We start from the raw sequence: 12,341 nt of genomic DNA on the forward strand, positions 1-12,341 counted from the left end.
TCATTGATTATTGCAAGAAAAGTAACAACACATTTCACACGAAATGAAGGGGGAGCAAAATCAACCTATGAGGCCATAAGGTCAAGGATAAGGGCAACCCACCCACATTTTGTCTTGTTTTGCTTCAATTAATCATACACTTTCAGAGTCAAACATTTCCAGATAATCTAAGAAATATGAAGTAACAAAATATTGGGGAAAAAAAGAAGGGAAAAAACACAGAGACAGAGAAAGAAAGAGGATTATACCGAGCTTTGTCGGTGGAGGAAAGAGGAAGAAGATCTCCAGTGGGAAATGAGAGGGATCGGGAGATGATTTATGAAGACTTTTTCTTGGTAGAAAAAATGATCGAGAGGACCACGTGCATAATAATTGCGGACAATTGGTTATGGCGTTCCCGCCTGCAATGAACTCACGGAGCTGTCCCAATTGATTAGCTTCTAATTAAGCATCTGCACCAACTACTAAATCCAAGGTCAGTTTAATCAGTCAAAGCATGATTAATTTTCTATAATGATAAGTTTGAGTTTCTATTGCTTGTTAATTACGAGTATGATCTATTTTTCATTGAATAATTTGATGAGATTGACATGGAACAAATTAAATGAACTCTCTTGAATTCTGCATCAATATTTATTTGCAGCAGCAAAAACTTCTGGCCAATTTTTTTTTAATTCACATAGAGTATTCAATTGATTATTTTTGAAGTGAAATCATTCTTATAATGCATTGCAATTCAAATTCAAAATTTTTGAAATCCGTCCGAAGAACTTCTAGCTCATTCGTATAGTAAAATGTGATAACATTCATTTCAAAAAAAATGATAATCCCAGTAGCCACATCTTTGGGGGTAAATCGGGAAGCGCATACAGCGGTCAATTCAGATGCCCAGCATCCTTTGATTGTGTTCCCCATTTGGAAGAAAATTCCTGCAAATACGCCGTAACTGGGGATCGAAAGAATTACAACCCAGATGTCCTACCGTTGCACCATTGCCCCGGGGACGATAACATTCACTTCAAATGTTATTGGCTCCACGACTATTTAAAAAGACATAAATCATCGTGACCTATATTTGTAAAATGGGCCACGCTTTTACCATGTCAATATAAAATTATTATTCATCGAAATGCTCATTATAATTTTTTTTTAAGGAATAATTTAGAACAAATTATTCTAAATTGGATGATTCCAAGAAGCACGTGCATGCGATGAGTTGTAGGTGGCCAAGTAATTTTTTCAAAGGGCCGCTTAAATTTTTAAATTTTTGAAAGAACGTATTTTTATATATATTTATGAAAGACTTAATTTTCAAAATATTCATTTTATTAAAATATATATATATATATATAAATCTTCATTCGAGCCGCGAGCCATTGTATGGCCATCTTGCCGGACTACTTAGCTATTTGACTCCATCGCTGGCCAAGGCCGACTTGTCGTGGCATGATCTCCTAAAATTTTTTTAATTTTTTAAAATAGTTTTTAATAGAAAAATATTTTTTTAAAAAAAGTTTGTCTTTAAATGTATGTATAATATATTTTTAAAAAAAAAATAAAAAATATTGAGTTGACCAAAGAAAATTTGTGATGATTCTAAGAAGCACGTGCATGCGATGATTTGTAGGCACTGGCAAAGTAAGACCGGCTGCACGTACTTTATTTTTCAAAATATTATTTTCATTAAAATATATATTAAAAAAATTCTCCATCCGACCGGCTGCGTGGCCAACTTGCCGCACTACGTAGCCGCTCGATCTGCTCGCACGATAGCCTGGGCCAGGTCGGTGCCGCGATCAGTGGCTCATCAAGATTATCACGCACAACGGAAGAATTTTTTTATAATTTTAAAAAAATATTTTTAATGAAAAAATATGTTTTTTGGTAAATATAAAATATAATATTGTTTTTTAAAAATTTAGTAAGTAAAAAAATATAATAGAATTAGTGTATCGATAGAAATATTTAGAATAGGATATTGATAAAAGACGAGGATAAGAAATTATTATGGAGTAGTTGTTTTTTCAATATTCTAATTTATATCCATAAATGTAATATTTTTAATTTGTAAAAAGAAAATCTTTAATTGATTAGATTTATTAATTATTTTCTTTTTCCTGAAATAATGTCAAACCGTCGCAGAAGAACTTGATAAACACTTGAATTTATTAAGACAGGAGGATCTGATGATCGGTCAGGTGAAGAGGCTTGAAGATACTTCGAAATTAGAAAAAGAACAGCATGAAACTCTCATCCATTCGTACAAAAATCTGCTATGTACTTCTGAACATAAGATTTCTACCCTGCAAGAGGAATATCATCATAAAGAGAAACAGCTTCAATGTGAACAACACAATCTCATCGATGCTTTGGTAGAAAAGTTTATCCTGCAAAACAGCTTGTTTGATTTTAAAGAGTCCAATTTGGTTCTTTGCCTCGAAGCTCAAGAACATCTAGAGGCATGCAGAAGTGCAGAAACACTAATTTCAGTGCATAAGCAGGAGATATTCATTCAAACAAAAAAGATAATGTCCTTGTCTGGTTATTATAATGAGAAATTAATTCATTGGATCAATCTTATACTGAAAGCACTTTCCATAGAGAAAGAGTTCAGGTCTATGGAAGAAATTTTAGAGATAATTTTATATGAAATAAAAAACCTTTTGATTCTGTTTCAGAAACAGAGAGTAATAGCACACAACTGCATCTTCAGATACAAGTTACTGCTACCCTACTAAGACATGTTGGTTTGGATGTCATCAATTTTGGATTGCATAAATATTCTCTTGAAAAGCAGCTTGAAACAAAAAAAATGAAAAGCTGTTTGCCTTGGAAAATGAAAATCATGAAATTCAAGGAGCGAAAGTTCTACTGATGACGGACCTGGAAGCAAGTAACCAAAGAGAAGAAGCACTGAAGAACAAAATCAATGTCCTGAGGACACAGTTAACTGATATGAGAGAAGATCTACACAGAAGAGAGTATGAGATTATAACAATTTAATCCAAGAGAAGAAGAGTCTATCACTAGATTGAAGTTTGATGCATCTCAAATACGAGCATGGACTGGTTAACGTCGAAATAATGAACACAAGGCTTTGCAATATCTTCATCTTCATTTGATGTCGTCGAATCGCTCAGGAATTAAGAACGGAGTAGATAAAGCGAAGAAGAAAATAATTTCACAGAGAAAAAAATTATATTAATTTAACTCCTTTTTATAAATTTATCTCGATAATAAATATGAAAATAAATATTTTAAATACATAAAATATGATAATTTAATAAGGATTATAATTAATTAATTTATTTATTTTTAAATATAAAATATTAATTAACTCATATATAACAAACAAATGAAATATATAATTATTAATATTTGTCATTCTTAACAAAAAAAAAGAAAGAAAATGTCTTATAAATATAGGACAACATCTGTCTCAAGCATTTGAAATCTGAGAGAACCTTATTCCACTTCAGTTTCGCAGCAAGATAAAATAGAACATTTATGATGAATATCCAATGCAATCTCTAATATTTCTTCACTGGCTCAGTCGTAAGGCCAAATCCATAAGGGAAGAGAGGGTCATAATGTGGATCACCAAAGTTCATCGGCAGTTGCTTCACAGATTTGAACCATGTCCGGGGAAGTTTGCCTGAGAAGCCATAGTCGCCAAAGAGCACGTCTGCAACACCTTGGCCTTCTGTGCCAGGAAGCCATGCAGCCACCAGAGCATCCATCGTGCCAATGTATGGCTCGATCACCAGCGGTCGCCCAGAGATTAGAACGACGACGCATTTGACATTGCTGCACACATTATGAATCACACTCGGACCAGGGGAAGGAATGGTAAGGTTTAGATTGTCTCCAAAGGTTTCAGCATATGGCTTCTCTCCGACCACCACAATTGCATAGGAGAACTGGTTGTGCTTCACGAAACCTGGCTCAGGGTTCTCGGAATAGACCACCGAGGTGCTCGGATCAACAGTCGACCTGATAGCATTAAGAATCGTCGTTCCTGCAAGTGATGAGATCGTTTAAACAATGAATTGTGGCTCGAATATGCCATGAAAGATGAAAAAGGCAATTCAACATCATCTGTTATTTATCCATTTTACCAGTTGTAAGATTGTTTCCACTCTCCCCTTGCCAAGTAATTGTCCACCCTCCACACTGATAACCCAAATTGTCAGCATAGCTACCTGCGACAAGGACTTTCTTCGCCTTCTTCGGAAGAGGCAGCAGTGGGTCATTGGCAGACTTGCCATTTTTCAGGAGCACAAGTGATTTCCTCACAGCCTCCCTAGCTAGATCATGGTGTTCCTAGTCGACGCAAAGAGAATCATCTAAGTAATGGAGTAACACAAGTACTATGACATCAAACTGAAAGAATGAAAGTTGAGGAACATAGTTACTTGTTTGCCAAGCTGATCTGCTAAACTGAGATCGGCATATGGATTCTCAAACAAGCCCATGGTGAACTTGACGCGAAGAATCCTACGCACGGCATCATCTATTCGACTAATGGGTATAAAATTGTTCTGGACCAGGAAGGTCAGATCGGTAATGAAGTCTGTATAGGCATATGGAATCATTATCTGCCAGAAAGACAGCCAAAATAACTATGTAAGTACTGCAATAACTTTGCAATTCAGTTACCTTAAGAACATGGGCTGTGACAAAACTTAAGTTTAACATGACTGCATGATCTATGATCTATGTATGGTCTCAAGCACAAGGAGGTCAGAGAGCATGTGCAGAGAGAACAGAAGAAAGCTAGTATATTATCATATGACCATATGTTTCTAGTACAGGTTGATTCCCAGCGCACACAAGTTGTTCAGTGAATTTTCTTCAACCAATGAGAGGTGAATTAGTTTCAAAAACACATGCAGTTTTGCTCTTAATTGTGCTTATAAAACAAAGGTAAAGATGTTTGAAAAGTCCTCAGCACTAACCATGTCAATACCAGCAAGGATTCCAGTCAGGACTGAGTAGGTGTAATTTGCAAATGGTGGGCTAGTTATCCTGTCAATAGCTTGCCAATCTGAGATTACAAATCCCTGTTAAATTAAGAAGAAACTTCCATAAGTATGACTATAACTAAACATATAAAACTTTGTCTTCAAGCAAGCATCCTAAAGAATCAGCAAAATGGTAAAATATCAGGCATTTGGTTGTCATTCACCAACCCTGAAACGGAGAGTGTTTTTAAGAAAGTCAGTGATCAGAAAATGGTTGGCATGCATCTTCACTCCGTTCCAACTTGAGAAGGAAACCATCACGGTGGATACACCTTTGGAGACAGCACTGTAGTAAGGAGGCATGTGGATGCTAAGTAGTCCATGTTGACTGATAATGGTGTTGTTTTCATTGATTCCTAGGTATGTTCCACCGTCGCCGACATAATGCTTAGCACAGGCAGCAACATTTCTCCTGCAGATGCACAAGTTGTTCCTTATTAACCAAGTTTTGCAATAATGATCTAATTGACTTCAACATATAGAGGGAGGTAAAAAAAAAATGCAGCCCAATCATTGGGCTTCTGATGAAATATTTGACCTATTATGTTGCAATGAACAGAATATCTTACTTTCCAGCAACAAAAGGAGTTCCTCGAGAATTTGGTGGCATATCTCCTTGCAAGCCAGGGATGATCTCAGTCATTGCTTGAACAACCTTTGGATCTTCGCTGTAGCTTTCGTAACACCGTCCCCATCTAGGATCTCTACAAACCTGTACATGCAAGTCCATAAAAGAGTTTATCAGAACAGTTGAAATTAAATATAAGGAAACATGTTGCAACATGATCATATCTCGAAGCAGGATGTAATGTAGATTTGGTTTCATTACCGCCACACATGGGGCAAATACATATGGAATTCCAGTTGCTCTAACTTCAAGAGCAGTAGCTGCACCAATTCTCTTCACTAGTGCTGGATCCCTGCTTCACACAGATATGATATACAGTCTGAGAAATGGCAACTAATGTTTTTTCCCATTGGATCTAACATAGGACAAGCAATTTGGAGATAAAGTTCAATTTATAAATTTCTTGAGTGCAATAAGCTACCAAAGAACAGAAAGAAAAAAGAATGACATTAGAAGCGAACTGCCATTCAAGTAACAAATTGTTGTGATATGAATTCACTTGCCTAGTCGCTCCCAGTCCAACATTATGTGGAAACACAGTGGCTCTGTAGACATTGTTGTGACCATGGACAGCATCAATACCATAAATTATTGGGATCCCCAAACGAGTAGAGAGAGCAACCTTTTGGAATCCATTGACCATATTCACCCATGTTTCAACAGAAGCTTGAGGTGAAGGCGGACTACCTCCCCCACTCAAAACACTACCTGTACCAAATATTTAACACACCACAATTTTATCTTTCGATCTTGTAATTTGTTATAGAGCATTCAATAGAAACAAACATTTATACCTATGAAGTAGGTCTTTAAGGCACTAGGATTAGCCGTTGCATTTTCTCTCTCAATCTGTGACATCTGACCAATTTTCTCAGCGAGAGTCATTCGACCAAGTAAATCCCTGATTCGAACATTCAATGGTTGCTTAGGGTCCTTGTACTTCATATACTCTGCTACGACAACCATCCCCCAGCATGTTAATGTCAAAATAATGAACACAAGGCTTTGCAATATCTTCATCTTCATTTGATGCCTTAATGCTCCACCAATTGCTTATTCCTGAAATAGAGAGAATGCTTAAGAACAGAAAGCTTTGCAATATCTACAAGAAAACCTTCCTGAACAAAACCAACTAGTTCACTAATAGTGTTCTAATCTTACAGTAGCAATTGGAGTAAACTGGACAAAAATTTGAATACTAAAAGGATGGAACGAGAGGGTTTAAAGAAGTCAAATGTGAGGACAAAATATGAGGTGCTTTGCAATTCAAATTTCAAAATCAAGGATAGTAGATTTTTTATTTTATTTTAAAATGTGTTGATGGGAGGACCACGTGCATAAAAAGTATTAATTGGTATTCAGTCGATTAATTCGGAGCCATTAATTCAATTTTATAAAAAAAAATATTTGTCATCAAAATAAATCAAAAAGTATTAATTTTCTTTGAATCATTATCCATCGGAAAAAAAACACTCTTGTAATATAATCACAATTGAGGTTCAAATTTGAAATTCTTGATATCCGTCCAAAGAACTTCTAGCTCATTCACATTGTAAAATGTGCTAATATTCATCTTAAATGTCTCTCAATATCATTTGATAATAATTAAAAATAATAAATCATGAAAATCGAACTATTTTTACTTTTTTTTATTAATTTTTTTTATTTTTTTAAAGGATTATTCAAGATTTGATCCGCATTGTCACGTGATAATAGTATCATTGTGTCTGCCAATTGATCACGTTTCTTTTGGCTCGAAGTAGTTAAATTAATCCATCTACAGGATGTGGCACGCTTTGACCACGTCAATATAGAATTATTATTCATCGAAATGCTTGCTCATTGTAAAATTTTTTTTAAAGGAATAATTTAGAAGAAATTATTGAGTTGCCCAAAGAAAACAAAGCTCTAAATTGTGATGATTCCAAAAAACACGTGCATGCTATGACTTCTTGGTGGCCAAGTAAATTTTTCAAAGGGCCGCATAAAATTTTAAATTTTTGAAAGCACATATTTTTATATATATTTATGAAAGACTTAGTTTTTCAAAATATGCTTTTTATTAAAATATATATAAACCCTGAACTCCTTGTGGGATGGTATTATTTCTTTGGATGAACAAATCATGTCGGTTCCAAAGGCTAAACGATTCAACGATCAAGCAGAACAGGTATCTTATAATTTATTTCAAGAGGAAACTGATTTTTCTTTACTTTGAATTCCAATGTTGCTTTTCTGATTCTAAAAACGATTTCGTTGCCATTATTCTAATGGTTTTGACTGAGCAGTAACTTCATTTTTTATAATAGTTTTTCTCAATTGATAACCCAGAACCTTTCATTTTATGTTTCTGCCTAGGTCTTTTAGGTGTACAATGGCCATTCTGGCTGATGACCTTTCATACTAAGTGGTCTTGATATCTAAAAGGTGAACAAATGATCAAAGACATTCAACTTGATCAGGCTTCAAGTTCTTTGCCTTTAAGAGTGAAGATAGAGAAATAAATAAGATATAATCCTTCCTTGGAAATTAACACAGCAGAATTGATTGTTGACGATTTAGATTCTCCAAAAGTATCACTGGAATCACAACAAGAATGGAGCATGGTCCACAAAAGGTTTGATTCTGATTTGCAAAGGCTACTAGCATTAAAAGCAATCATAGATGAGCTGAAAAAGCGAATTTCTAAAGCAGATAAGCTTCCTGCAAGTTATGGGTATGACTCTGTGAAAAAACAGTTGGAGGAGGCAGGTGGCATGTTGGAGCTAACAGATACAAATAATAGGTTGAAATTGATGGCTGAACATTGCAGTTCCCCAGATAATGGAACCATCAAATCTGAAGATACATATAAAACAGAAAGAATGCAAATCTCAGAACAGGCAAAGTGGGGATCTATATATGTCTCAAGTTTGGAGCTCAAGTTGCAGAAAATCCAATATGTTCTAATGAAACTCAAAGAACTTGACTACAGACAGGACAAAAGATCAAGAAGACAAAACAGAGTAGCTTTAAGGGACTACCTTTATGGGAGGAAAGATAATCAAAGAGAGAGAAAGGGAATTCCATTTTGTGGTTTCATAAGACCTAAAACTAAAGGCAAGCACTGATTTCTCCGAGTCATCTTCAACCAAAATAAGCCTATACAGTCTGGTTTTTTCAGTCATGCATGATTTCGGTTAGTTTACGATATATGGGGTTTCTTATGTACATGCTATTATGCTATGAAATAACATTTTTCTCTACAATATTAGTGTACCACCTGACAGCATACAATGTTGATAGGAAGGGTATTCTATATTTGCAACAATAATAACATGGTTACAACATAGCTTTACCTTGAGATGTGAATTTTCTTGATCATATCATTCTACATCATTATTTATGAAAATTGCATGAATCAGGGAAAACTTGCAGTGGAGCCAAGTTTCAGTTCCTCAAGCGCCCTTTTGAAACTCTTTTGTGTAATCTTATTAAGTTTAATTAGAATCAATTAGGTTTAGTTAGATTCTGTAGTTGTGGTCCATATCCATACATCATTGTAGCCTAATTAGGTTTGGACATAATCGACTCTCTTGGTTTCATGGATGGAACTTTGAATTGCGTGCTTGACAAATTGTTTTGCTGTTTAGATAAGAAGTTTGGCGAATCACCATTACACTGAGCCAACCAAAAAAATTGATTCGATTCAAAGTGTAGAAGGTTTTTGTAACAGCATTGAGGACTTAGCATCCTTATTTAACAATCCTATCATATGCTTCTAATATATAAGTTCTGAAGTAACAGTAATCAGCTCTTGATTAGTGCTAATTAATTAAACAGTTTGTCTTAGTATTGTTATGTTGTTAACCTGGAGATTTTTCTTTCAATTTTTGTTGACGCACACATTGCATGACTAAACAACTAAGGTCAAAAAACCTTAAAAGAGCCCAAAGCCAAATCAATTTTATATGAACTAAGCAAACTTTGTATCATGTTGGGAAAGGTTAGCTGTTTGGACAAAGTTAGATGACCTCATAACTATGAAATGAGTCAACCAGATGATACTCAAGGTGATTGAAGTTAGGAAGAACATACAATTCTGAATCAATAAATCAATCAAGAACATGCCATATATCTAATACCGTCCTCTGAGTACTTTCCTTAAAAAGTGGTTACAAGGCTGTAAATGATTGATGTAATTAGTAGTTTCCTATATGTATATATCCCTTTTGGTGTGGTGATAATGGTATTTTCTTGTTTGTACAATTTCTTCACTTGCCAGTGTTGGTTCTGTTGCCCCTATTACCTGCAGTTGCTTCTTCGGTCTCTTCTATAATTATTGTTCTTGTTAACTATATATAGAGTGTCAGTGTTTGATAACTCTAAGCTAACAACTGTCACCAGATGCAAGATTTATTAGCAAACAAAATTAAGCAGCCTTTTCCTGATGAAGAACAAGTTACTAATATTATATTAAAGTCTCAGCTAATAAATTTGTGTGGAGAGCAATGAAGTTCCAGGGATTCCATTCTCAAAGGTGAAGGATGGACCCTCAACTCCCTCTTCCTCCGAGTGAAACGTGGAGATGCATGGGAGGGTCCTCCAAAAGTGATCAGAAAGTTCACACGAATATAGTGTCTTTTCTTCTTTACCCTCTTCTGGTTCACACTTCTGGGGTGGTGGCATGCACTGGCTGCTGCTGGCCTGGGCATGACCTTCAATTTCCCTTTTCCTGGGAGTTGGGACCATCCTCTAAATTTATTATTGCTCTCTTCTTCCCTGCAGGCTATGAAATTGGCGTTGTCATTGGCATGACAAACCCCCAAAATATTTAAAGCTCTCTCTCTCTCTCTCTCTCTCTCTCTCTCTCTCTCTCTCTCTCTCTCTCTCTCTCTCTCTCTCTCTGTGCTTCTTTTATCATATGCCTTTCGCCACCCCATTAGCCTTGTACCAGACCTGTCTTTTCAACAAGAATTTTCTAGTTTCCATTTAATCCTAGCTTAGCTTTTATCGCATGAGTCTACAGCTGTCTGTTCTTCCTCCTCTTGAAGAATGCATGCTTCTTTGTAATGCTGCTAGCTGGTTGATCGTTCATGTTCCCAAGAAGTGCACCACAAGTAGATGAAGCTGCCAGCATGATCTGATGTTTGATATCTGCACAAGAAGCCAGTCAGATTATCTGGCAGTTTCATCTGCTAATGGGAGCACATGAAAAACATTGCTCAGTGCTTCACCAACAAACCTATCCAAAAGATTTGGTTTGGCTCAGCTCGAGATGCATATATCTTCAATTTCAATATGAGTACTTTTTCTTTGCAATTAACCTCCGTTGTATTTCTGATCTACGAGTACTGGTTTTCTGATTTTTTTTATCAATGTTCTGAATCAAGGATGTTGTAGTTCGACATGGAGTTCAATTTAATTAGTGGTAGTTCAATTTATCAAACAAGTTTAGCACTCAACCAGAGTTTATTCCAACTTACAACTTCTTTAATTCTATCTTTGAGTGGAAATGCCAAGGATTTCTTAAGTTTGTCAGTAGTTTCTTAAGCTCACTGCTTGACCTTGCTACTAAACTTCAACTGCATGCTAGTTTATAAGCTGCTTGTTCGAATTGTTCCCACAACGGAAATACTTAATATTGAAAATAAAAAATTAATGAAAAAATCTCTAGTGAATAGAATAGATATCATTAATGTTAATATTTTTTATTAAATATTATTAAAAAAAATATGTGCTAAGCCCATGGGCTGCTCAGCCCATGGGCCCATGTACCTATGGATTTCGCCATTGTGGGCTGGGCCTTCTGCCCCACCACTGTTATGTGGATTCGGTGTCAAGAAAGGAAAATAACATTCCAATTCATCGTAAAATTTGTATCATTTGGAACTATATTACACACATATTTGCTAACTCAATTTGATTGGTTTTTAGACAGTTTAAGCGTGTAATAGAAAATTAAAGTACTCGAAACGAAAAACCTGGTGATTGATTATTGATGGTGTAGAGGAGAGGACAAGCATGCTTTGTTTTCTCCACCAATTAATGTTGTTGTTTGTGGCAACTCCTCCTACCGGTTCAAGGGTGGGTCCAGCGAAGCAGCCCAATTTATTTACTGTTCCATTTTGGTGGCCTGCCGCCTGTCTGTTGCAAGTCAAACGTCCCGCGCGCGTTGCTTCTGCAGGCGCGCGTCTGCTCTTTTTACTTTCTACTCCGAACGTTAATGAATAAAGGATAGTCCGGTGCACGAAGCTCCCGTCATGCGGGGTCCGGGAAAGGATCCATTATACGCAGTCTTACCTTGCCTTTGGCAAGAGACTATTTTCAGTCTGAACGCTAATGAATCCAAGCCGTAAAACACACCCACAAACAACTCACACAACTAAAAAAATTCAATTAAATCGAATAAATTAAAATAATAAATAATAAATTCTTAAATGAATATCGCAACGATAACAAAGAAAGGATTCATTATTTATAAATGGAAACGAATGATAGAATGAACATTTCAAATTCAAATCAAATATTTTTCGAACTAGTTAAAAAAAAAACATTTCTGCCCTAATCCGTACTGTATGGAATGACTATTTAGTGTTACTGTACTATCGAACTTAATTGATCACGATGGGCATGTGTTTACCATAAATACTTGAAACTACTAACTTTTCAAACCTATTTAAGTTTTTTCAAAAAAATAATACTTTTAC

At 35.6% G+C, this 12,341-nt stretch overlaps 1 protein-coding gene across 1 annotated transcript; it reads right to left on the reverse strand.

Moving 5' to 3' along the window:
* Positions 1–3,490: 3,490 nt before the first annotated feature.
* LOC141838171 (uncharacterized) lies at positions 3,491–6,706 on the reverse strand. The gene is made up of 9 exons (XM_074725579.1): positions 6,447–6,706; positions 6,156–6,360; positions 5,854–5,944; positions 5,594–5,736; positions 5,193–5,436; positions 4,959–5,063; positions 4,416–4,598; positions 4,119–4,323; positions 3,491–4,018 (listed from the first exon to the last, which is right to left on the reverse strand). The coding sequence occupies exons 1-9, from the start codon at positions 6,676–6,678 to the stop codon at positions 3,531–3,533; spliced, it is 1,896 nt and encodes a 631-aa protein (XP_074581680.1). The 5' UTR covers positions 6,679–6,706; the 3' UTR covers positions 3,491–3,530.
* Positions 6,707–12,341: the final 5,635 nt, after the last annotated feature.

Source organism: Curcuma longa, chromosome 1 (assembly GCF_044706935.1).
Source record: "Curcuma longa cultivar G26 ecotype Majalengka, Jawa Barat chromosome 1, ITB_CL_G26_1.1, whole genome shotgun sequence".
NCBI classification, from domain to species: domain Eukaryota; kingdom Viridiplantae; phylum Streptophyta; class Magnoliopsida; order Zingiberales; family Zingiberaceae; genus Curcuma; species Curcuma longa.